The sequence below is a fragment of the Leguminivora glycinivorella genome, chromosome 14, assembly GCF_023078275.1.
Source record: "Leguminivora glycinivorella isolate SPB_JAAS2020 chromosome 14, LegGlyc_1.1, whole genome shotgun sequence".
Classification (NCBI taxonomy): domain Eukaryota; kingdom Metazoa; phylum Arthropoda; class Insecta; order Lepidoptera; family Tortricidae; genus Leguminivora; species Leguminivora glycinivorella.
Window position 1 is genome coordinate 13,777,178 of NC_062984.1, and position 27,861 is coordinate 13,805,038.

Consider the following 27,861-nt stretch of genomic DNA (forward strand, 5'->3'; position numbering starts at 1 on the left):
TCATTTTCATTTTCAAAACAAATCAGAAGTCCAGATAACAGATACCTGGTATTTAATAGGTCCGTTTAAGTCGGTGATATCACACGCAAGCTTATCTTTTGTGCCGTCATCGCACCTGATAAGTCATTCTATTACATTGATTAAACTGCTATAGTACGAGTCTACTCGTAGGTGTGTGTTTTGATACAAATATAGTGGCAGTTACTGCCATTGCTGTTGCTATGACAGTAAGAACTAATATAATAACTGAAACTGTTAACTAACATTTGTTTCCGTGGTATCATGTGACAAATTATAGTTATTCGCGTGGTGTTCTGAAAGAGATGTTTTTACTGTAGTGTAGAACGTGTATTGTGCTGTGCAAATATTGGGATTTGTGAGAATTGTGAGTGATAAGTGATCTAACATACATCCTTGGTTCCGATTTCAGTTTGGAAATAATGCATAAAAAGTAAGTGACCTTCGGCTGTGATAATAATTTGGATTGCGATTTACGAGTGTATTTTATGTCTGAATTACTAGTCTTGTTTTCATAACATAGACAAAACCATTTTTCAGGCATCATTTAAGTAACGCTTGAAATATTGGTATATGTATAATTTTGGTATTTACAAACAACCCTGGGTCTGTAATATTTGCTTAAATTATTTTTAAATACTTATTTAGTAACTGTGATAACGATCACCTAAGTGCTTAAATGGGTTTTTATAAAATGTTTTTATTGATTTACCAAATTCAGTCTATGGCTTTAGTTATATTTTTTACGTTTTCCCTATATTCTGTCAGTTCACATTTTTATTAACTTAATGGCATCGATCCAAAAATGGAAACAGATAAAATCAGCCTGTCCTAAAGAGCGCTGACGGCCATCGGATATATTTTTTGTCGAATTGTGCTTGAAATAAATTTTCGCTTTTGGCAAATTCCCTTGATTTGTGAGGGTCTTGCCGGTGTATTATGCAGAGCCATGCTCGTATTTTAAAGTAAAGTAGGTATTCCTTTTAGAGATATTAGGGCTTTCGTTCTTCCTATTTTCTTGCCGCTTTGCTAGAATTAGTGCTATCGAGAAAGTGGCACTTTAGTAGTTATTGTAACCTGAATTTAGTTCAAATAAAATGGAAATTTTACCTACTTCTAACAAGGCATCATTTACCGTTTAGGTACACGTAATGAGTGGAGTTCTTAAATTAGTTTAGCTAATAAGTTTCGTCAATGTTGCAAACAAAAACTTTTCAGCGTGCCCCAGATGATATTACGTATTACGTAGCTATTGCAGACATACTTACTTACACAATGCTACAAATGGATTTCGAGGAAAGCAGGAATAGAGGTAAAAGAAATTACCCTAAGTAAGGAAGCAAAGGTACGTGATTTATTGATATGCCCACTGAAAAAGTACCTCTGAAGCAAAACAAGAGAATAAGGAAGATAAATGAATTACTTTCATTTTGGGCACACCCATTTACTTCGCGGACAGAAACCTGATAACAAAAAAACCGGCCAAGTGCGAGTCGGATTCGCCCACCTAGGGTTCCGTACAAACTTTCTTTCAAACTACCTAGTAAAAATAATCTCATATTTTCATATAACTCTAATAACTTGACTAGAAGACAAAAGTATAGGCACTAATGAGTATTATAGTGTATAGCGCCATCTCCCGGTCAATTTGCTAACTAATTTGCGCGACCTGGTTTTTCAGGGATAATTCTTTATAATGTTAACCGATTTAAACAGTTTTTACTTTATTGGACAGAAGATGGTTTACGTAACATCTCGTATTAATTTTAAGTACGATATACATCCGCAAGGGTGGGTAAATTGAAAGTAAAAATCTGAAAAGTTTTTTATGAATTAAAAAAAAAGTATTCAAAATACAAACACGATTATATTTTTCCTGTAATATATAGCATAAAACCAATGTTTACTAAAATTTTCATAATTTTTCGTTGGTAAACTTCGGAGATAAGGGGGGGGGGGGAACGGTATTTTTTTTACATTTTCCTTCAAAATTCTTTTTTTTTTTCCACAACAAAAAATTATAAAAAATAGTTTATTTACGTTCAATTTGAGCTCTTTCCAACGATACCCCACTTGACCTAGTAACTTGAAATTTACAGTTTGCCCCCCTTTCATTTTGGCCATTTTCTACAATTAAAATTAATATATTTAAAAAAAAATATACTTTCTATTTGTAGAGGTTTACAATGTTCACAACTATTCCAAATTTCAAGTTGATAGCATTAGCAGGTCTCGAGATATTTAGGAATGTGACAGACGGACAGACAGACGGACAGACAGACGGACAGAGTCGCGCCATAAGGGTTCCTGTTGTACCTTTTTGGTACGGAACCCTAAAAAGAAAGTTTGCGAAAGTGTGCGAAAATTTCCATATAAATTGACCACTTTCATAATTGAGCTTGACCCTAATTTTCATTGTTAAGTGAATTTGTACCGATTTGGATACAAACCAAAACCAAATTATGTTCAAACAAATGAATGCTGATTTATTTTCCCATGACTTTTTTTATTTACTTAGTACGAAATACTTTATGAATACATTCTTGGAAAACGTTCTAATAGAAGAGGGGTATGTTATTATTTTGCTTAAGTGGCGCGTTTTTTAGGGTTCCGTACCAAAAAGGTACAAAAGGAACCCTTATGGCGCCGCTCTGTCCGTCTGTATGTCTGTCTGTCTGTCTGTCACATTATTAAATATCTCGAGAACTAGGTACTTATGATATCGTTTTGAAATTTGGAATACTTATGAACATCGTTAACATCTACAAATTGAAAGTATTATGTTTTAACATTTATTAATATTAATTACAGAAAATGGCCAAAATGAAAGGGGGGCAAACTGTAAATTTCAAGTAACTAGGTCAAGTGAGGAATCGTTAGAAAGAGCTCAAACTGTAAATATCAAAAATATTTATTATAATTTTTTGGTTGTGGAAAAAAATGTTAATTGAAGGAAATGTAAAAAAAAATACCGCCCCCCCCTTATCTCCGAAGTTTACCAATATAAATTTATGAAATTTTCACCAAACATGGCTATTACAATGAATATTACAGGAAAAATAAAATCGTACAATTATCTTGAAAACTTTTTTTTTAATTTATAAAAAACCTTTCAGATTTACATTTTCAATTTCAACACCCTTGCGGGTGTTTATTGTACCTGTATTTTTAACAAAATAACAATGAAATTACCTGGTTTGAAATAGAGGCAACATGGTTAAAATCGGTTCACGCAATAAACAATTAAGCTCGCGCGCATTAGTTTACTCAATTTGCCGATAGATGTCGCTGTACGTTGAACGCTCATTTCCTACATCGCGTTTTTCCTGATATAATGAGGTCGGTTCAGGAGCGTCCTTGCGAAATGTCGTAAGTCGTAAACTATTGAAGTCGAATAGTCTTGATTTTATTTGGATGTTGTCTAACATAAAATTGTATATTAAAATATTACTTGTTATGTGGGAAATTGAGTCTTCAGGGATTTAGTCAAGTCTGTAGAGTTCTATGAATAACATTTTGATGATTCAACTATTGAAAGTTTGTACGGAACCATCGGTGATCGAGTCCGACTCGCACTTGACAGGTTTTTTTTATTTTCCTTAACAACCAATTGCGAAGCTTGTTTTGTGCCAAGGGCGTGCTAATATATTTAAGTACGGGAACGTACGGGAAAACTTCCCACTTAGTCGATTGCAAATTGCAATAAAACCGCTTTGTCAGTTTATTCATAATATATAAAGATACAAGTAAATCTCGCCTTAATGGTAACCGACAAAGTGGGACGTTTTACTAAACACACTCACATATTATTTCACTTTAGCATCTAATGATTACAAAAATTAAATTTTGTGCGGGTGCAATAAAATTTAGAACTTACTTCATAGGATCAGTTAATAATAATCTAAAGCACAGCGGCAACCTTCAAATTCAAGGGTTAACAGGGGCGTTTTCGCGAAAAAAGATTCAAAACCTTTTTTTTCTAAAAAGGTATATTTTATGTTTTTCCTACTCAGAATCACGAGCCCTTTCCATCCTACTAGGCGGAAAAAAGCGACCGAAAATTATTTTTTCCACTGTGTTACCATTTTTCAAACACTTTGTACAGCGGTTACAAAGTGGAAAGTATGCAAAATAATAGAAAATTTTGGGACCATTTTTTTGTCTCTTGTTTTTGTCCTAGATCGAAAGGGCTCGTGATTCGGAGTAGGAGAAACATAAAATTTACCTACGTTAGAAAAAATATTTTTTGTGATTCTTCTCACGAAAATGCCCACAGGCATCTTCGGGGTGAGCTTACTCCATCGTAGGCCACGTCTTTGCCTTTGGCTAGTCTGTGGCCAAGAGCACTTGTGCCTACTATATATTCGTGTTGGCATAAATTAAATATAACAAGATCATACCATCCCATACTTTAAAATGCGACCGCCTACGAACGCGCTTACACTCCACCACACATAGAAGGCGCCACAAAAAATGCCTTGTTGCCACCGATTATTTATAGATTGGCATTAAGTGTTAATTCCGAGCCGTAAATCTATGTCAAAAGTGACACTTAACGCCATCTACAAGTATAATCGAAAGCTACAAGACATTTTTTTTGTGGTGCCATCTATGTGTGGTGGAGTGTAAGCGCGTTCGTAGGCGGTCGCATTTTAATGTATGGGATGGTATGATCTTGTTATATTTAATTTATGGTGTTGGTTAATTGGAGAGATTTTTGCACTATTCTAAGGGTGTTAAGTTCTATCATGTTATTAGGATTATATAAACCGTGATTACCTTTTTAATTATTGTCCAGATCCCGATAATTCGACGCAGTTACATGCTGCATGATCACAGAAAATGGACTATATAACTAAGTCTAATGAAAATAACCGTGAATCATTCAAAACTTTTATTTTTATTATGTTGTTCTATAAATAGATATACAGTATACACGGTGTAACATGAGGAAACCTAATTTTAACAGCGTATTCCTCATCATATTAGAAGAGTAAAATATCATATAAACTTTTCTGGATTTCGCCTACTTTCAGAGTTTATATTAAAAAAAAAAAAAAACAATTACTAATTATTTCTCAATACAAAACGCTGTTTCGATGGCGATGATGCCGTTATCGGACATAATCTAACTATCCTCGTTGATAGGATATCAAAAAGTAACTTATTGGACTCATTGCAAAAAAGTATTTTTGTATAAAAAAATGAAAATTATTATTTTAAGTGCCAGTTTTACGAAAAACATTTACTTTTTATGTGAAAATACATCCAAAAAATTAAAAAAAAAATCTAGTTAGTATCTAGGTAAATCTTTTGGTTTCCTTATGTTACATCGTGTAGAGTAAATATACACAGGTATCCTCTACATCGCTTTGACGACCATGATTACATTCTAATCAAGCCATTTCCGAGCTTGTTGCATTAACTATGTATTCGATATTTCAAAGTGTAGTCCCGTGTGGCGGCATGGTAATCCGGGGTAATGAGTAAATTAGATATTTCGAGCCTCTGCGCCGCTGGCCGCACATGGTCGTGGGTATTAATCTCATATTGAAAGCTTTCAATGCATTAAGCTTTAGTTTCCATACTATAATTTACAGATATATATGTGTATGTAATATAATTTTACACACGTTCAGAATATGGAATGAGGTTACAGTTAAATTCTTATTCAATCTCTTTAATGTCAAAACAGTTCAAGATAAGTTTACAACGGTTTTGATAGCAAGGTTTTTGCATCAGCAGGGGTTAAGTAATCGTCATAATTCATCGAATTTTGATGTTTAAAATAACATTTACATATATTTTAGCTAGGTAGTAGTGTAAAAGCCTCGAACTGTTTGAATGTTGCTGCACGCCTGTTATTGGTGCATAAATATTATGGGTGTCCTCTATTGTCACATTATATTCTTTGCATTGTTTATGTACTGTTGGTGTGTCGTTTATAATAAAATAAAAATAAATGAAACTTTTGCACCGACGAGGCGGTCAGCATCTTTGCAGAAGATTATTCTTAAACAAGTTCAAGGTATATTGATTTCTATGTGTTTGTAACAAATATGTTAAAATGAATATCCCATATTCATGAATATAAAAATATTATTTTTAATATGTATTTTCTGAATGAGTCTTTAATTGGACACCTTCGTTCATTAAGCACTCAGCTATTTCCTTGCGATCATCTCTGTCCAATTAAATGTAGTTAGTTGGTATCAGGAATACGTTGTTGATATTATTCGGTTTCCTCAAGTCACACCGTGTATAAACATTATTCGCTTACAACCTTTTAACATAGTTTTATCTCCTTGGTCGTAAAGAGTCAGAAACTTTTATAAAGTTCTATTACCATTTCCGCAACCCAATTAACACTGAAGACTTGATTTAAGTACTTCTGCACAAATACTTCAATTAAAGTTAGCCGTATTAGCGGCTCCATTGCAGGATTCTTACAGTTAATTGAGGATTCCGAGGCTTCTAATTGCTATACAAGTAATAGTACATTACGATACAATTGCGTAAAAAAGGAAGTTCGAAACGAGTGGCGATAAATTAAAACACGACCGAAGGGAGTGTTTTAAATCGACACGAGTTACGAATTTCCTTTTCGCACGTGTATCGTACGACGTTTTTCAGTACAGATGGACCTTCGAAGTTTCGACCTGACATATAATGAACCACTTCTCGCACTAGTGCGTAAAAAAACACCATCTGTATTATTAAATTAAAACGGGACTTAATCGCGTAAAACTTACGTTTTATATTTAACCCGACGTTTCGGACATGACATTACGTCCGTGGTCACGGGTAGACTGGCTGGAAGTTGTATCAACATCTTCTAGCTGTACGAGTTTTTCGAACTACCCGCACTTGATTGTCATCAGTCACTTTTACGCTAGGGTTGCCACTCTGCCTACATACAACACTCACGACATCCGATGGTATGAGACGGGAAGTTTTCTCACGTTTACACTTGCTAATCACTGGATTCCACGAAGATGAAATCCCTTGCCCTTCATTTTGATTGAAATTACGATGTTTCCTGATTTCAATCGCTTCACGTACTTTCCTGCTATAGTAAAGACCATCCACCACCACCACCATCTGTACCGAAAAAGTAGTTTATTTGATAGCCTTTTCCTTTTATATGAAGGTGTATTATTTAGAGTGAACACATGGAGTTGAAATGTCAGAATAAAATAATAAGCTCAAAATGTCACGTGAATTGAAAAAAAACCGGCCAAGAGCGAGTCGGGCCACGCTCAGTGTAGGGTTCCGTAGTTTTCCGTATTTTTCTCAAAAACTACTAAACCTATCAAGTTCAAAACAATTTTCCTAGAAATCACTCCCCACTTTACGTGTAGGGGGGGGGGGGGGGTACCCTAATAAAACATTTTTTTCCACTTTTTATTTTTGCACTTTGTCGGCGTGATTGATATACATATTGGTACCAAATTTCAGCTTTCTAGTGCTAACAGTTACTGAGATTATCCGCGGACGGACGGACGGACGGACGGACGGACAGACATGGCGAAACTATAAGGGTTCCTAGTTGACTACGGAACCTAAAAAGAGATCTGATATTGACATACAGTCTTTCTTCAAGTTGAAACGGAGGGCTTTGCTAACGATCGATCGGTAAAACAATACGTTACTATACTTGTTGAGAGATATAACGTCGCGTTGAACAACTTCAGCTTCGTGTTTTAACACGTTCACTGCGTTACGGGGGTTTTTGAACCCCGTACGCTGTCATCACTCAGTGCGGGTGAGAAAAATCGTGTTCACTCCGCTGGTGCGGAAGCTGTATTTTGGTCATTTTTACAACTACGAAAATGACAAATATACATTTGGATTTCTGTTCAAAAGTATTATTTATTGATATATTAATTATATACGGGGTCTCAGGAACCCCGTACCGACCAGGGACAAAAATTACCTTCTAGTGCGATACGGGTCTCCGTGAACCCCGTAAAAGAATTGGCTGGCCCGTACGGGGTTGTGGGCACAGTATCGCTAGTGCAGTGCTTACTGAAATACTTGTTATCGGCAAATTAAAAATGAAGCGCTCGAACCACACGTTAGAACTACTATATTCCAAAAACAAAGGTTATCCCATACAATAAACGTCAAAATCACCACAAATTGACATCTAATTGCAAGCAGGTAATTAAATATATGTTTTTGATATGTAAAAACGGTGGTGGTTTATCTTATTTTATTTATCTTTTTTATTAATTATATTAATAACTTTCACAAAAATACAAGAGTGCGAAGTATCATATTTTTGATGTGAAATTTTTTTGTTAATACAGCATATACATCGATTTTTTTATTTCCCATCACTACTAATTTATCGACCTTAATACATTACATGCGTTACGGGGTGTACTAAGCCCCGTACTTTTTCAATTTTAGTGCGATACGGGGAAAAAATAACCCCGTATTTTCTTTTCTATATAATTTTGTGAGTTTTTATCGTATCCACGTGCGGGGATAATGAGACGTAGGAAATTTCATACTCTTACAGTTAGTCGAAAAAGATATTGGAAAATGCAATATTTCAGGAACTTACAGCACTTTTTACAGACTTAGGCGTACGGGGCACTTTTATACCCGTAACGCACTACGATGTAAACTATTACGGGGCGGATTGGGCCTCGTAACGCACTAGATTTTGGGTTAAGGCTTTGGCTTGCCGCAGCGAACGTGTTAATTTACAAGTAACCTTCTAAAATTATATTCATGTTTAATCTAATAGCTTTGTAATTACTTATACATTCGGTAAATTATGATAAGTATTAAAGTTAGTACCCTGCCCTAACAAACGATAAACTCGTAAAAACGAAACTTGTCTCTTTTCATCAAACATAATCTGATACAAGGTTTCACATGGTACATGTAGGTACTTTGCAAAAGCTTAGTAAGTCGAAGCTTGTTTTTAGACGAGTTAAATTAAAATATAAGCGAAATACCCGAGTAAAAAAGTTTAATCACTGGCCTTTTGGCAGCACAGGGTTGTTGGGAACTTCAAAGGCGACGAGAAGGGGTTGCGAGGGAAGGGGAGGCTTGTCCCTTCATTTTCGAGATAACAAATGACGTGGACAAACCAAATTTCCTCCTTGACAGATGTTAGATTATTGAACTCGGAACTCGAAAAGCTATGGTCTAAAATTAAAAATGATAAATTGCGAGATGTTTCCCGCAATTTCGCACAAATTGAAGTTGACAATGATTTTGGTCGTCCTCGTTCAATTTGTGTTGGTGAAATATTTTGTTAGGCACAATCGTTCAGATTTAGACTGTGTTTATTATGCGGAGTCCTTCTGCGATACATCAATCAAATAAATAGGCCGTCTCATTTTACTTATATCTATTAGAAAGCCGTCCGTCACATTAAGTCACTGTTTAGGTACATCGTGTCAGTGACGCAGTCGGTTTAAAAACCTGTGCATAATATCAAGCAGGATTCGTATAGCATATAAAATACCTACATATTTTAATCATTGAAGCCTAAATATTCCAGCGGAAGGAGACCATGGAATTTAAAATGTGACTTCTTTGTTTGCGAGCACGTACTTACTGAGTTCGTTTCAGTCTTGACTTAAAGCCAATCCCATTGCTTATCCGATAAACGCAGTCAAACCAGTATTTCTAAGAACCCTAAATCGACTGTGTAGTTGATAGACTTGATAGATGATTGGGAGCCACGAACCGCCTCGACCGCGAACCACGTTCGATGTGTTTTTTTCTCTGTTGTACCTGTAAAATTCGTACCTACACACACAGTGTACTCTCCTTTGACAAGGATTCAACATGTCGAACGTAGTTTGCGGTAGGCCCTCTGAAACTGGTATACACGAGCGTTCTACTTGCAGGCGTTCGAGAACCGATCGGAACAGCACTCGGCCTGCACGAGACGTTGGCTTGCTCCCAAATCGCCTGGTGGCCTTGGCAGCTGACAGTGCCTTAATGATTACATCGTCTTAACCCGTGGTTGCTTTACCGCATTATCACTTAATTAAACATCAAATAGGATATTCCTTGCCCTTTATAATTGGGACATTTGCCATCGACCCTGTGGTGAAAATGCCTTTACGCTTAGAACCTAGTCTTGCGGATATATAGCCTAATTGGAGCAGAAAAACGTAAATATCCTACGTAGACATTATCTTGTGATCTGTGTAAATTTTGACAAGATTCTGCCTTAATAGTCTCTATTTTGTGGTTTTATCATATCGATAGTAACCTAACACGATAATCGATTAAAGTAATTAAGTTACTTACCTGAGACGCTTAAAAGCGGACTAGTAGGTAATAGATAAAAATCGTTATCAGCGTGCTGTATTGGTGGCAGAGTATGGTTGACAAAAAAACAAATACACAAGTATTTAAAACACTACATATACTTAACAAATTATGAAATATATACATATTTATAATTACTTAGCCAAATTACATTGAATAAATAACTAAAATTTGTTCAACATATTTGGCTGTCAGTCGTTCACGTCGATTAGAAAAAATCCATTTTAAATAACTAAATGACCTTTCTACGTTGATAGAAGTTACAAGAAGGTTGTTATAAAATCTAGGTATTGTGTCATATCCATACTGTGAATGAAGATACTGGGATTATTCGTGCACTTTATTACACTCCCCGTGCTCGTCTTACTTCGTGCACTACTTTTGACTTGAACTACTTGAATAACAATTCTAGATAATTAGTCGTATCTAGAGTGCATTTGATTATTTGGATTTAAATAATATAATTACACTTCGCGTAATGTATTTTTATGGCATACATAATTAATGTCATTTGACGTATATTGTTTTAAAAATATAGGTGTAATCCTAAGAAGGTAAGTATTTATTTTGTAGTTAAGAACAAAGTGAATATTTAAATGTATTTGTTTTTTTTTTGCCAACCGTACCACATGCCACGAAAAGTGCACCCTGATAACGATCTTTAGTAATAGACATTTGGCTTGGGCAAATGTCGAAAGCAAGGCCTGTAAAGTTCGCAAGTTATTACGCCAAGTCTGTCTGAATCGCATTTTCTGTAATGAATCTGAGAAGTTACTCCGCCTAAGTTTATGTCGAAATTTGGTCGAGCGAGATAGACACTAACCCCCTTATTCATAAACGTACTCAAGTTATCAAGCCGATAAAGTTCGTTTGTCCTTTTCTATCACGCCAATACGTCGGAAAGGGACAAACGAATTTTATCGGCTTGATAACTTTAGAGTACGTTTATGAATAAGGGGGTAAATATACAGGATCTGACTTAAGATTTAGATTATAGGTATCTACTTACCTACTACTTCGGACCCATGGAACGAAATAAAAGGATCTTTTAAGATTTGAACTAAAATAAATAGTGGCATGTGTGGCTGGGGCTAGCCCAGGACTGGGATAAGCGGCGTACAGAGGTACTCGTAAGGTACGAAGGGAGTCCTATGCTCAGCAGTGAGCGATTAAATGAATAAAATGATGATGATTCTTGTGTTGATGATGATATTTACAAACATAAACGATAGTAAGGGTACGTATCACAATGTCTAAAATTAAAAAACCTAACGTAAGCCAGCGTTCCCACTTAAGCGTTGCGTGTCTCGGGGCGCGCAACGGACGTCCGCGCCACGCCACCTGAATGTAATTCAAAAAACGTCTCCTCAGTACATTTTGTATAGGAAGGACGTAAGACGCGCCCCAGGTGGCGTGGCGGCGGCGTGGCGCGCGCCGCGCCGCTTGGCGGCGCGTCTTACGTCCTTCCTATACAAAATGTACTGAGGAGACGTTTTTTGAATTACACTGAAGCGGCGTGGCGCAGACGTCTGTTGCGCGCCCCGAGACACGCGACGCTCTGATGTGGCCGGTCCCTTAAATGACCTACGTTCAAAATACCTAAAATCAAAATACTAATGATTTTAAATACCTAAGCAAGTTTCACCTACGCACGAATTACCGAAATTTAAAATACCTATTGGACTAAATACCTAATGTTTGAAATACCAAAAACTATGTAACCTACATTTTTAACCGACTTCAAAAAAGGAGGAGGTTCTCAATTCGACTGAATGTTTTTTTTTTTTTTTATTTTTTTTTGTATGTATGTTATTCGATATCTCCGAGAATCGTGGACCGATTTTCAAAATTTTTTTTTTGATCGAACCGGTATAACCCCGAGATGGTCCCATTGGCACCAAGTCAGGGTCTGATGATGGGATCCTGGAGAAATCGAGGGAACTCTTCAAATGTTATAGGCACATGTAATGTTTTTAGTCTATTTTTCAAAGGTACACCAGTATTTACGTCTGATGGTAATAATTTTATGTGGCTGAGCTGATGATGGAAGGTCAACTCCTCAATGGTTAGGAGTTAAAGGATAATTCTTTCACTACTGTACATGTATTCGGACTGATACATATAATATCACTAGGAACCACTAAAAATCAACAAATAAATAAACTTTTTAACAAAAAATAAAACCGCCTTCAAAAATAAGCGCGTTACAAAACACGGAGAAACTAAAAAGCCAAAAATAATAAACCTTTCAATTCAGATTTCTTATCGTATTGCAATAAGCTAAACATCCAAATTATAAACAAATCAATTATTTTTGGAGTCGGTACCAGCCTGTGTATGGTTGGGTGGGGCAAACAGGCAATAGCAAGGCGACGAACAGGTCTGGTACCGACTACAAAAATAATTGATTTGTTTATAATTTGGATGTTTAGCTTATTGCAATACGATAAGAAATCTGAATTGAAAGGTTTATTATTTTTGGCTTTTTAGTTTCTCCGTGTTTTGTAACGCGCTTATTTTATACACAAACATTTGAAATACCCTATGGTCAAAATACCTAAAATGATTAACCGGTCAAAATACCGAAGTAGTAGGGTAGGTTCCGCGAGCGTAAAAGAGGGTATTTGAAGTATTAATTTTAAGCATAGTATAGTTACGCATAATTTATCTAGGCATATTTTTATTTGTTCGAATATATGTTGTGCATAAAGGTTTTTCGTCGAGTGGTTTTTATGCATAACATTGTTTAGTCGAAATTTATCACGCAGAATTTTTATCATAGCTAATACTACATATTGATGTTGCAGTTCTAACCTAACCTAACCGACATTATTCGTGCATTCTTAACAAAATATTGTATTTCTTGAGGTCGCAGTTCTAACCTAACCTAACCGACTCTCCTGACTGCATTTAGTATGAGTGGTTATTCTGATTTTAAGAAATATTCCAAATACAATTTTGCAAATCAATGTTATTCATAAAAAACAATCGGCGTAAAAAGTATTATGCGAACTCATTTCCGTACAAAGTAATATTAGTTTTATTTTATATTATGTCAAATTAATAAGTTTTCTGCCAAATTAACTAATCGAAAATTTAATTAATTAATTAATCGAAAATTGATTATTTTAAGTCTGTTATGCGAAAATCGTTTCGGACAATTAAAGGTATGCCAAATAGAGGGAACCCGATTGGTTTAAATCCTATATTAGAGTAAGTTTAGGTTAGGTTAGAACTCCGCCCTTACACAACAACGAACGGCTTTTAAAGTAGGTTTAGGTTAGGTTAGAACTGTGACCACGCGCAAAAACAGTTTACAGATTAGGTTTAGGTTAGGTTAGTACTGTGACCACACACGAAACAAACAGTTTACAGAGTAGGTTTAGGTTAGGTTAGAACTGCGATCAGCCGATCACACAGAAAAGAACGGCTTACAGAGTAGGTTTAGGTTAGATTAGAACTGCGATTCTACACATCAACGCACGACCTTTAAAATAGGTTAGAAGAAGGTTACGTTAGTTGTGACCAAACATAAAAACAAAAAAATTACAAATTGTAAACTTTTAGAAAAATTAACATTTGAAATACTTAGGTATACACAATTACAAAATTGAAATAATATTACGCGTAATAAATTTTATTTAATGTAGAACAAAATAAAAATGAAAAAATACAAAACAAAATACCACGATATAAAGTATAATCGGAATAAGTTATCTACGAAGTAAAAGTCCACGGTTTAATTTGACTTGTATCGATCATTCTACGATATGAACTGTCGATGAAATGAAATTATTTTAAACGTTGTCTTTGAAATAATATTCGATTAATTGTCTGTCGACGATTCAAGGATAAACTGATTATTTAAGCCCCATTTATTAGACATTTTTGATTTTCGGATTTAATCATTAGGTATTTCGATTTTAGGTATTTTGAATGTAGGTCATTTAACGTTCGTTTTTTTAATTTTAGGTATTTTGAACGTAGGTCATTTAACGTTAGTTTTTTTATTTTAGACATTATAATATGCACCTTTTTCAACTTTAGGTATTTTGAATTTCGGTCGAAACACCATTATGTATTTTGATTTTAGGTATTTTGAACGTAGGTCATTTGACGTTAGGTTTTTTAACTTTAGACATTATGATACGTACCCGATAGTAAAGCTGATAGTCAATTAGTCACAATACTCACAATATACCCAACTAATGTTGGTACAGTAAAAGTAATTAAGAGAACTTTAAACCAATTTGCTTAATCAATGACTGCATTGAATATAAACGAACGAACAGTTTGGCTGACCTAAAATGGGTTCGTAATTAATGTTAACGTAAACAATCATTATCTATCATTGTTTTCAACGTATGAATAATAATAGTTCATGTAAATGTCATGATGAGGAATAAATATAAATGTGTGTATGAAAAGGTGTAGGTGCCATGTTGGGGAGGCTTTTTATGGAGGTCTATAATTATTATAAATAGGTAATTGACAAATTACATTCGTATTCGCATAGTAACACAGTCGTCTAACGGATAGCGCAATTATAGTCAGTTGTCACACATAGTCTTTGGTCTGCAAACGGTAGAAACTTAAACAGGATGCTGTACAAAACGGGAACTCGGAGTTCGAACAAGGGAGGGACAAAGAATTAGTTCAAGGGCGCGAAAGTTTGTGTCAGGAACTTAAATTATGCGAATTCAAATAAAGGTACATTGTCCTCGAGCAACTGGCACTTTATTCGTTAACATTTAGTTTCTTATTTTCGTACGTAACTTTTGGAATTTCGCATTGGTTTAAAATGTAACGCTTTAAGGATCTTTTCATCACATTTGCTGTTTAAAGGTCTCATTGCGTCTACGTGTACTGAAGAATAATGTACTATAATATACCCAAGGGAATAATGGATTTAGTTTTAAAAATTAATACAATCCGTACAATACTTCAGACAAAGGGTATTTCAATCAGCCAAGAATTTTTGTTGCACAACCAAAATTTGACTATTAAGCTATAAAAGATATTATACAGTATGAAAAATGCAGTTTGTTTTCGTTATCAAAAACAATGGAATTTAATATGAATAATCTGATGTAGATGAAGATACACTACTGGTCCGTCGTTGCGTTGACGGTTTTGCCTTATGACTTTTTTTTGCATTTTTCTCTCAAATGTGATGAAAAACATTGTGTGTAACTCAGGAGGTAAGGATATTAAATACTCGTGTCTATATTCACACCAGCCTGCGGCTGTCGTGAATATATCAGGACACTCGTATTTAATAATCCCCTTACCTCCCTTGTTGCACAATGTACTATTGTTTCAGAATCGTACAAATTAACATTCGTACTATTTCAAGGTTTTAGTTGTGTTACGAATTGATATCTTGTCAGGACAGTTTATCCTGTTTATCAGCTATTATTTTCTCACAAATCATTTATCAAAATGTCTCTACATATTTGCACTAAATTTGAGAGATTATAATGTTCATAAATTTCATAAAGAAGCAAGCAAGGTCTTTTCAGCGTCTCTAGCCAAGAATGCAATTGTTGACGCTCCGTAACCAGCGATACGCATTACGCAAGTAACTGTCTAGTTATGTCGCACCAATACGGAAGAGCGATAGAGATAAGTACCTAACTGTGACATTTTACGCAGCGTCGATGTTTGTACTTTTGGCTAGGAGGCCAGCGGGGCTATCATGCTTGCAATTTTATCACTTATCATTCTTATCAACGTGGATAAGACATCTGTCACTCTCACACTGACATACTTGCCAGAACGTGACGGATGCTTTATTCTCGTAGATAAGTGATAAAATTGGGAGCATAATAGCCGGGCAGCAATAATGTCGTAGCCCAGGGGCCTGCAAGGGCGTCTCTAGGATACAGTATTTACCTTAAACACCCCCCTCTCTCTCTCCACCCGTCGCTACAAGGAAAGACCTTTTCATAGATTTTCTCGATGTTTTCGTCCTGTCTGTTTTGGTAAACTGTAAAGAATGTATATCGATTATATGTACAACGATATGAGATATTAATGTAGCATTTCGCAATATAGATTCTGGTTTAGCGTCATTGATGTCCGAAACAGCCAAATAATATGCGTTTTGTTTTTGGCTTACTATTTGAGCGTTACCTCCCGGCTAGCGGCTTTTTCTAAATTGGGTACTGAATGATGAAAAATAAATTAAATTAAAGAGGCCTGTTTTTAGCAGTGCGACATATACAGGCTGAAATATTAATTAAGACATAGATATACTTCAAAACACAGATGATTTCATAAAAGTAATGTTCTTTAACTTTTGTGTTCCATTCAAAATATTATTCAAACTAAATTGAAATAGAAGAAAGAGAAGGCATCGTTAAATATTATTGCATACAAACTTTCAAGTAGACGGTATTTTACTTAATACAACTGCAGTAGCAGAGCAGGTTCTTATTATTTAAAGTTCTAAGTTCGTCTACAAAGTTCCGCAATTCATTTCAATATTCAGAGCTGCGAAGCCTAGAACTACTAAAATGTACATACAAAGTCGGCTATAACAAGTTTGCTTCTAGACATACAGCACGGAAAGTATAAGGATTTAGCTGTTAGATAAATGGTTCAAGTCTTGCAGGAAGCTACCTAGGCGTGTAAACAAAAGACGCTTTAAGTTAACAGTTTGTTATTTTAATCACTTACCACTTCTACCTAGTTTTGCGAGAGGATAGTTCGTAAGTTTTCTTACTTACATTTTTCTTCTCAGTACTTAATAAGCACACTTTACACTTGCGTTTTTTGCTGAAATGGCGAAAAAGTACGTGAATGTAGGTATATATAATGATAATTATTATACATAAACAAAAAGACACACACTTTCCCATTTATAATATTAGTAGGGATTAGTAGGGATTCGACACGGAACTTGTACGATTGAAGGTGTCATTTTTTTTGTGATTCGAATGAATGTGCAAGAGATCCCTTACAGAAACAAGTCCGCATTTGTACATTGTACCTACCTAGGTATGTTTTTGTGTGAAACGTGATTTGTAATCTGTCTTGTCCTAAGTATGTGCACAAAAGTGGACATATTTGTCCAAGTTAATTTCCCATTTCTGGGGCACTGGTCTGGTACACGCCTCTGTCAATAGCCATTGTTACCCGATCACCACGACAAATATTTTCATGATAGAAAAAAAATATTTCCATCATCAGCATCAACACATGCACATATCTAATCATAACATCATCATTTACACGCTTTAGTGGATGTGACATCTTAGAAACATCAACCTTATGGGTTTCTTACACGTGATGTGCCGTTCCCGGGAAATTCCCCAAGTTCAGAGAACGTTCCCTGTGAAGGGAAATTAAGCTCGTATAGAATGTTCCAGGAAACAACACATCAATAAATTACACTTCATATACACTTTGACAGCTCTTTATTATATTCCTTATAAGATATTTATACTCATAAAGGTTTTACCTTACCCTTTTAAACGCATGATGCCAACGGCCACTTTTCATCATGCAACCTAAATGGTCGCGCACCGTGCGGTTTCAGAGGAATTTCCTCCCACGAACGCTCCGGCTGTGGAATGAGCTCCCTGTCGAGGTATTCCCGATGAACTACAGTATGGGGTTCTTCAAAAAAGGAGTGTACAAGTTTCTAATGGGTCGGCAACGCGCACGTGACACCCCTTGAGTTGCGGGCGTCCATAGGTTACGGTGACCGCTTTCCATCAGGCGGGCCGTATACCTGTTTGCCACGGACGTGGTATTTAAAAAAAAAAAAACGCCGTAGGTAAACCCTATTTACCACATATAAAGGTAATTACTTGCTCGTATTTTTAGATTTCTCACTTATCGTTTTTATGTCAGGTACCTACGCCATATCCATAAATCTAGGTCAAACTAAATCGGAAATAACCAGAATTGTGACGAGTACGCCTTTTACGCCATCTTAGCGCCAAATATGACCGCTTTAGGTTTAGGTCGAGTGTCGACCCAGTTGCCAGCCGCCGTCGATGTGCTGTTCTGTCACCATGCGCATATTGCACATTTTACACATACCTACTAGGAAGTACATATTCCACATTTTAATGACGTGATTGTTTATTGTTATTCGCTAGGTACACGACTCGTGCTGCACTCATTTTGTAGGGTTTTCTTATGAAGTCAAATTAGTTCCAATACCTGCCGCTAGCATTAATTTTTGATATACGATTTAACCATATTTAAGCGTTTTATCTCAAAAGTGAAGAAAGTGTGCCTATCTCACGAAAAATAAACTTAGAAATTTTCTCGTTTGACATCATCGTGCTCACTTTTACAACTCTGAATATTTTCTGTTTTACTTAAGTCCGTCCTAAAGGTGCCTCGAGCTAGTTTAAGCAGCTGATATATAAGAGCCCTTTTGACGCAGGTACTAGATTTTACGAAAGTAAATGTCACCTGAGCGTCCAACCTAAAGGGAAACTAGATCTTTTTTGGGATTACTTTGGGACCTTTTTATATTGTTTTCACGAAAGAGATCCTTCCGTATATCAAATATGACAAGGGCATCATAGAGCTTTAAGCTGATATTTCATATAGGTACTTATCTGGGCTCTTAAATCTGTGTTAGTAACTAGTACCTTATTTATATATCTGTTTATGATTAGCCATTCTAGCCATCCATCTCTCTCGATCATGTGGGGAACTTATGGGGCTTTGAGTTCATGTCACAAATGCAGATTCTGTTCTTGAAACTAATGTTTACTTACTCAAAAGGAGCCTCCAACATAATAACATTTTGCTAATCATTTTTCCAATTTGTTCGGGTCTAGGGAGCTATCACGCCCGCTTTCGACGCCGACCTTACGGAGCTCGATTTCATCTCCTTGAGGATGACTAACAAGATGGCGTCCATTGGGCGACCCAAGTAAGCCATCTCTGCTATCATCCATTGCCCGATCTTCCCCATCCTTTCTGGACAAACCAGCGGAGACGATGTGCTTTTTTCCCCCTATGATTTTCTCAGCTACTGGTTGTTCAATCATATGACTCTTGATTACCTAATTCAAGGCGAAATGATAATCGTTGATGACTGTGGCTTGATCTCTGATACTATAGACGAGCGATAGGAAGAACTAGCTCCGAAACACGAACTAGGGATGTACCGACTATTATTTGGCCGACTAGGCCGACTACCGACTAGTCGGCGCTTGGGTGGCAGACTAGTCGGCTAGTCGGCCAGAACATAATTTTCGACTTATTCACCAACATTAATGAATGATATTGGTCCTTTGTTCGCGCTTGTAATTATTTTTTACAGGTTCAAATGTCTATAAGAATTTTGATATAAAATTTCCATTTTAACAACCGCGGTTTGGCTTAGTGGGTACTTGGGTAGTAATCCTGCCTACGAAACCGATAGTCCTAGGTAGGACATTTATTTCTGTGATGATCACAGTTGTTCTTTTGACTAACAAAGGCGTAACGGATAGGTTCATAATACAACAATATCAGCTGTTAATTTATTTTTGTATTTTTTTTTCTATTAGGTACTTATAAGTATCGACTAATCGGCCTTTTGCCGACTAGTCGCCGACTAATCGCCAACTACAAATGTGGCTGGATAGTTGGCTTTCACGACCAGTCGGCAACTAGTCTGTACATCCCTATTACGAACCTTTTTAAAGTGATTGTGGCATTGGCTAGTTACACTGTTCTCTGGCAAGTGTCAATTGCGGCACAATGGCATGAGACGTGCTTCATTTCAACCTCGAATTCGACCGCTTTGGGGTCGAGTAGCGACCTAGTTGTCAGGTGTCATTGCATTGTACTGCCGCGCTTTACATGCAGTAGCCAGGTTTGAGGTGAACATGCATCAGATTTCATGTAGATATGAATCATATCTCTAAACTTACAGGGTGGCCCAAAAATACGCTGACAAACGTTTGTATAATTATTTTTCTGTCCTCACACGAATGATTAAATAAATTAAAATGTGAAACCTTAATAATTTTTGACCAAATAAATCGAATCGTCTTTAAAATCCTCCTTTGGCTTTGAAGTACAAACGCAAATATTAGAACAAAAACCATATGCCGTTGGACCTCTAGTATGACTTTCGTTTAACTTATTGCACGTATAGCTTTTAAAATATCCTAATTTTTGTAATCAATAAACGGGCTAGGAATTTAAGATTGATTAAGAATATGGAATCGTATCGAGCTTATGAATCTGGAAAAAATGTCTTTACACAATTATTGGGTTACATTGCAACGCAACCCTTGCGAAATGTTGAAATATCCATGGTGAATGTAGAAATATACAATATATATATTTTCACCTCACTAGCTCGGAAAGGACTTTTTTATTCTTTAAAAACCGGCCAAGAGCATGTCGGGCCACGCTCAGTGTAGGGTTCCGTAGTTTTCCGTATTTTTCTCAAAAACTACTGAACCTATCAAGTTCAAAACAATTTTCCTAGAAAGTCTTTATAAAGTTCTACTTTTGTGATTTTTTTCATATTTTTTAAACATATGGTTCAAAAGTTAGAGGGGGGGGGACGCACTTTTTTTTCCTTTAGGAGCGATTATTTCCGAAAATATACATATTATCAAAAAACGATCTTAGCAAACCCTTATTCATTTTTAAATACCTATCCAACAATATATCACACGTTAGGGTTGGAATGAAAAAAAATTTCACCCCCCACTTTACATGTAGGAGGGGTACCCTAATAAAACATTTTTTTCCATTTTTTATTTTTGCACTTTGTCGGAGTGATTCATATACATATTGGTACCAAATTTCAGCTTTCTAGTGCTAACGGTTACTGAGATTATCCGCGGACGGACGGACGGACGGACGGACGGACGGACGGACGGACGGACAGACAGACATGGCGAAACTATAAGGGTTCCTAGTTTACTACGGAACCCTAAAAACAGATAGCAAAATCGCATTTTATCCACAAGAGTGCCAAGAATATTTGAAATCCGAACGTGTCATTAGTTACTTTTTTAAATATAATTTCTTGTAAAGGCATGTCCCAGACAGGACAATTTTTTCCCTATGCTTAAATTGTCTTAACAAATCATGTGATGCGAACGTAAAAATAATTTCATATCGAATTGTATCCGACTAAAAACATTAAATTCAATCAATTTTATAACATGATTTTACCATAAAACACTTGATATCGTACAAGAAATTGTATTTTTGACTCTTCTATTGTACTTATTCAGAACGCACCTTAAGTAACATTGCAATCTCAAAACGCGTGTAACGGAACGCACCCAAATAGAATTTTCTTCTTGATTCTTAATTTGAAACTTTTGTGGTGTCGGTCGGTGCATCGTGGAAATTGTAATAAACGCAAATTGACTTATTTCTGTGCAATTATGTTCCAGTTGTTTTTAATGCGTGTTTCCTCGCTTTAGTGAGGTGAAAAGTTATATGTTACACACGGGATGCAAAGTTATTTTACCTCGTGTGTATTGCAACACTCTCTACGCTCAGGATTCTATTTTTGAACTACTCACTTCGCTCGTGCTTCAACCATAGAATCCATTCGCTAGCTCGTAGTTCAACCCTAGAATCCATTCGCTAGTTCGTGTTGCAATTCCACACTCGGTTAAAATACAACTTTGCTCCCTTGTATAACAAAAAACTATTCTCAAAAAGGTTTATTTTAACATTTCACTATTCTTTGTCAACGTAATTTTGGGCCACCCTGTATATTGACCAGTATAGACCGTGATTTGTAATCACTATTTATACGAGTATATCGGTTGATACAAGTATAGTGAAACTAACCATTATGTGAATCATTAGAAATCTTTTACTCTTTTATATTGTTTTGACTCCTTCAATGTGAGCTAGGTTTACTAGAAGTTTTCTGTCTGTTGGCTGGCTCATGGGTCCAATCCCAATTTGTTTGTTTCGCTAGTACCATTAGACGTTGTTAAGAATTAGTTCTTATTTTAGTTTTGTGTAGGCACAATACAGGGGGGCCCTATTCGATATTGTCCCGACATGAGGAAAATGACCTTTTGTCTTGTGTTAGTGTGGTAAAAATCATGATTTCTCGAATACCAATCACCTATCAAAATTATCAAGGCCCACTTGCACCAACCACTTAACTCAGGGTTAGTGGGCTGTCATCTGTCAAATTCCATATAAAATGGTGGGTTAACCCTCTAGTGTACCGCGTGTACTTATGTCAGATAAAAATCACCAATTTTTAATCGAGACAGGTCGCCAATAGCTATGTAATATCATTACTAGATCCTTTCTTTTCAATATTTGAAATATCTCATGAAAGTTTAACTATGTATAGTTCTATAGTTATTCCCGTGGAATAAGGCCCCTATTTAATGTCTATATCTTTTCTTAGCTTTCATTCGGTAGTGGAGGCGTATCTACTCTGTAGCTCATTAGCGTTATCCAGTCTCGTGGAATCCAGCCAGTGATCACTATCAATTAGTGGTTGCGTGCCAACGGCACTGACTGAACTGTTTGAGTTTGAACGCTTATAATGTTTTGATTCTGATTTAAACTTTCACGATTATTACACATCATTATTTTTAAAATCGGGACTTAATCGCGTATAACTACATATTAAACTGACCTCCAACGTTTCAAGGACAGCGTTGTCCCCGTGGTCTCGGAGAAGACTGGCTTGAAATGACATCAACACCTTCTGACAGCCGCGCGAGTTTTTCGAACTACCCGCACTTGGTTTTGATTATCAACTTGAACTGTTTGCGCACTAGGGATGTTACTCTGTCGACATACAACACTGACGATATTTGATTTAACGACTGTCGATATTATTTTCGGCTTACACTTATTAATGACAGGATTCCATGTGGATGAGATCCTAAAACCTTCGTCCCGATTGAAATTGCGATGTTTTTTGATTTCAATGGCTTCACGCACTTTTCTACTGTAGAAATGGCGTTCCGTGGAAAGGACTTTAGGGTCATGTAGTTCGATCCAGTGGTTTGGCCCTGACTCTAACAAATGTTCAGCCACGGCAGACTTGTTGACCTGACGATTTTTCACAGCCGCGATGTGCTCCTTTACCCTTTCTTCTATGGTGCGCTTAGTTTCTCCAATGTAGGAGCTACCACAACTGCAATCAATTTTATAAACGCCAGGTGATTGAAACGGTATAACGTCCTTAGGTGATCTTAGGCTTCCTGCAACTTTGGATAATGGCGTGTACACCGTCTTTATAGAGTACTTTCCAAGTACTGTACCAACCACCACCACGAGACCACGGGGACAACGCCGTCCTTGAAACGTTGGAGGTCAGTTTAATATGTAGTTATACGCGATTAAGTCCCGATTTTAAAAATAATGGAATGTTTTGATTGTTAATGACTATCAGTTTTTAAATGGAATAAACTAGCGAAAATTCACATTTTATTAAAATATTTACTATATTATCGTGTACAGTCTTTATCATTTATTTCCTTTAAATATACATATCAAATTGAAGAATCGATCAAATGCTATAAACCATATTTCAGTCAACATAATACTTACCCTATTAAACAATAATAGTTATTTGTTATACAAGGGGGCAAAGTTGTATTTTAACGCCGAGTGTGGAATTGAAAAACGAGCAAGTGAAAGGATTCTATAGTTGAACCACGAGCGAAGCGAGTGGTTCGAGAATAAAATCCTGAACTTGCGAGTTTTTTAACACACGAGAAGTAAAATACATTTGCACCCGAGTGTAACACAACACTTTTCCCCTCACTACAGCGAGGAAACTACAACGCAAAAAATGCGTTTATCACAGCTTCCAGTAGTTCCACAGGTGGTAAATCATCTTTATTACTAGATTTACCTGCTTTTATCAATTTTAAAGCAGTTAATTTGACTTTATTCAAGGTCAAATTACTTTACTCACTAGTGGATAAAATGCGTTTTTACCCGCTGGTATTAAAGGACAAAACACGTGTTTCCGAGCTAGTGAGGGGAAAACTACTTATATTAACTTACATGCTAAAAAACCTTTACTTAATTAAAACCACCCAATCAATAAAATATCCCACCCCGCCAACCGCCAACTAGCGATATAATCGTCTTATTCACTCTAAATTTTTGAAAGTTATGTGAATTTTTGGTGAGCAGCTGGCTATCATTCATATATTGTCGTAATGGAACAGTGGTGCCATGATGTCACATACATACCCCTCGTCTAGGGCTCTCTACAATCTACGGTTTTCGGTGTCGCGTTCGGGCTTGCGACGTTGGTAATATACAGCCAGGACTCACGCTATGTTAGTTTATTATTTATTTCAATGCACTGTCGTGCTCAGTTCCTTATAAAAATTGCAACTGAGCGTGTTGAATGGGATAGCTACAGTTAGATATTAATAAACTAAGTTTTTACGATGATTTACAATGTTAGGACAAAAATACTCTTGTCTACTAAAAGTCACCTCAGGTATATTCTAGGGGCCACAAAGATGTACCTACATATATAAACTCACGTCTGTATTCTCAAACGGGGTCGGTAGAGCACATGAAACTGATCAAGTTTCAGAGCCACTCTTGGCAGCTTATGCAATTATGAGACATATACATGATAACTATTTATGATACCTTTTTTGGGCTAAAATAAATTATGAACTCATTTATTTATTTATTAGGAGAACAGAGTTAAATGTACACAATTTTGTATAAAAACTAACTTAAGTATATGGTAAACATGCATTTACCTCCACAGCAGTTCTCACCGAGACATACATTGATACATTGAGTTTACGTATAAAATTATACACGTTAACTATTATGTTATTGTTTGGCAAGTAACCGAATAGTAAAGTAAACATTAAAACATTAGACTATCAACTCATATGCTAGAGATCGGACAGTTGGGCGTCATTTGTAAGACGTTTTCGGAATAATTAACCTTATGTTGTTGGAATGACGCCCAGTTGTCCGATCTCTGATCATAACAAATACAGACGTAACTTCAATAAGTAATACTAACAACTGGTAAACAAATTTAGAAGATTACATAATTTTGTTGACTTTGTTAACTCCCTGAATAGCCGTGCGTTTTATTATAAATCGTGTCACGGGTAATTCTATATGATAATGTCGATATTGACCTTCGTATAAAAGGTCAGGTTGAAAATAGTTTTGTCAAGCTTCAGTTGGAAAGAGTTTGAACGCAAAGGGTTGGTTCCATAAATATACGACAAGAAAATTCGCTTTGCTCTGTCGCCTACTGACATTTCCATTAAGTAAGGTATATCCGGGTGATTCGATGCTCGCAATTGTTGCTAAAATAATACATACAAACATAAATTCACGCCTAAATTCACAAAAGGGGGAAATAGCAAATGAAACTGCTCAAGTTTTAGTGCCACTCTTAGAAATTAAAGGGTTGAAGGAAACCGAAATTGTGACAATTGCAGTGACAGTTGCCATCGCAATTGATTCCATATCAAGCACACACTCGACTTCTACGACACTCATGAGAAGAAAGGAGGTGGTGAAATTCTTAACCCACCACCACATTAATAACTGATTTAAAATGGGTCTACATTGTGTTAGATGCTGTGTTTTTGTTCGAAGATTCGGTTTCGGTTTCGGCCAAAAAATAATCTTTCCAAAAACGGCCGAGTCTTTCGACCGGGCCGAAACTTACAAAATTGTACTTTTGGGTCGCGTTGGGCTCACTTTTCCAGGATTTTAAATGTTCCTGATAAGGTGATAAAGCTTCAAAATATAACAAATTAAATGAACATTTTTTGGCGATTTTAACAAATCTTCTATTAAAGTTTCGGTTTCGGCCGAACCTAGAGCCAAAGCCGAACCTTCGGTTTCGGTTTCGGCCAGAAAACATGTTTCGGTCGGACACTGGTTTTTATGTCACTTATTTGTGAATATTTAAATGTGTTACGTAATTATTTTTGCAGTTTACCCTTATCGATTTCGAGTAAAAAAACCGCGCGCTTTAGATCGCGTGAGATTGCCTCTGGTCACAGAGAACCTCCTATAGAGTAGAAATCTTGTATATTTTGTTCGCGATACGATACGAGTCACCAGTGTTTGGGGTGCGAGGAGCGGGCGGGGAATGTGTTAAGCGCGCTGTGATTGGCCGTTTCAAGGACGGCGGGCAGTCGCGCCAGATGAAAAGGGACAGAAGTATGACTGTCCCTCTACTGACGCGTAAGTGGCCAATGTAAGTTGACCTATGCCGGCTCTGAATAAATTATAAATATGACTTATTTGTGGAATGTAATGCCGTCTGTTTTTAAATTTGAGCTTCTTGTTACCTTTCCACACCATTTCACACTACAGGTGGACATCTTTAAGGCATCAAAATACCCTTTTCCAATTTTTTAGTGCGAAAAACACGCGCTGCTTTCGGGTCTGTTACTTGGTCGATACTGATCGGGCACGGCGAGCGCCCGCGCTTATATCAGTGCAAATACTAGGAAGGCTGGCGACCGCGAGTCGTCTTGTAATGGATGTCTATAGGGGTTGGTCTGTGCCTCTGGTCCACGTCAAGATTGTATTCAAGACTAAAACTTTAACAAATGTATCGACCTTCTTGAAGTAAGTACAGTAGTCAGCATTCAGATATAGATGGGAGTCTGCCAAGCTGTCACAAATATCGGAACACGCCTCTATTGTTAAGGGTCTCTAAAGTGTTCCGATATTTGTGAGAGCTTGGGCAGTTCAGATATATATGATGCCGATTGTACCTACATCAGCCAATACACAAGCCTTACTCGACGTGTGAACTGAATTACGTCTATGCGTCCCAATCCTGAATTAACACCAATCAACATCTGCGCTTGACACCGGAGACAGATGGATCCTTAGACAAGGACGGCGCTATCGATTGCGTTTGCGAGATTGTCAAACGGGATGCATGCGAAATGAAATTGACTTGAGATTGTGAGAACATAGATCATTTGACTACTAGATGGGGCACATAAAATAATGTAATAGATAAATATTATGAATGTATGTGCCCCCTGAGTCAAACTGAGGATCCGGCAGACCTAAAGCCTCCGAAAGACCTCAAGATCCAGAAGAATGGAAGAAGGGGGAGGCCTTTTCCCAGCAGTGGGTCACAAAAGGCTCATAAAAAATACATGTATGTACACTATAAGATTAATTATCTAACATTATCTGGGCACCTACATTATTAAAATGAAAACTAAAGAATACGTACGTTAAATTCAGATTCATAAAGAATGGATAGTTAAAAGAATGCACACGCCTCGTGAGTATACTAACATGTCGTTTTCACGCCTTTTACTTTAAATTACAATGAATGGGATGCAACTTCAATAGCAATGTAAATAGTAGGGGGAAATTAGCTAAAAATACGGCATAATTAATGGAAGGTTTTTTTTAATTCAAATATGTACGTTATAGACTGAAGTTATTTTTCATCAACCCTCCCCACTCCTCCCCCCTCTGCGTCACCCCTCTACCCTCCCTTAAAGTGCCGAAAATGCGGTTTTTCTCGATTTCTGACAAAACTGTTGAAGATACAGAAAAAGCGCGTAGGAACGAAGTAAT

The 27,861-nt window shown here is 36.5% G+C and overlaps 1 protein-coding gene across 2 annotated transcripts in view; it reads left to right on the top strand.

The window, feature by feature from the left end:
• Positions 1–210: 210 nt before the first annotated feature.
• The window catches only part of LOC125233106 (inactive rhomboid protein 1), a 243,103-nt gene continuing 215,452 nt past the window's right edge, over positions 211–27,861 (top strand). For both annotated transcript variants that reach the window (XM_048138968.1, XM_048138969.1), the window contains exon 1: positions 211–451. In XM_048138968.1, the coding sequence (XP_047994925.1) occupies positions 441–451 (11 nt within the window). In that variant the 5' untranslated portion in view covers positions 211–440. The remainder of the gene's footprint in view (positions 452–27,861) is intronic.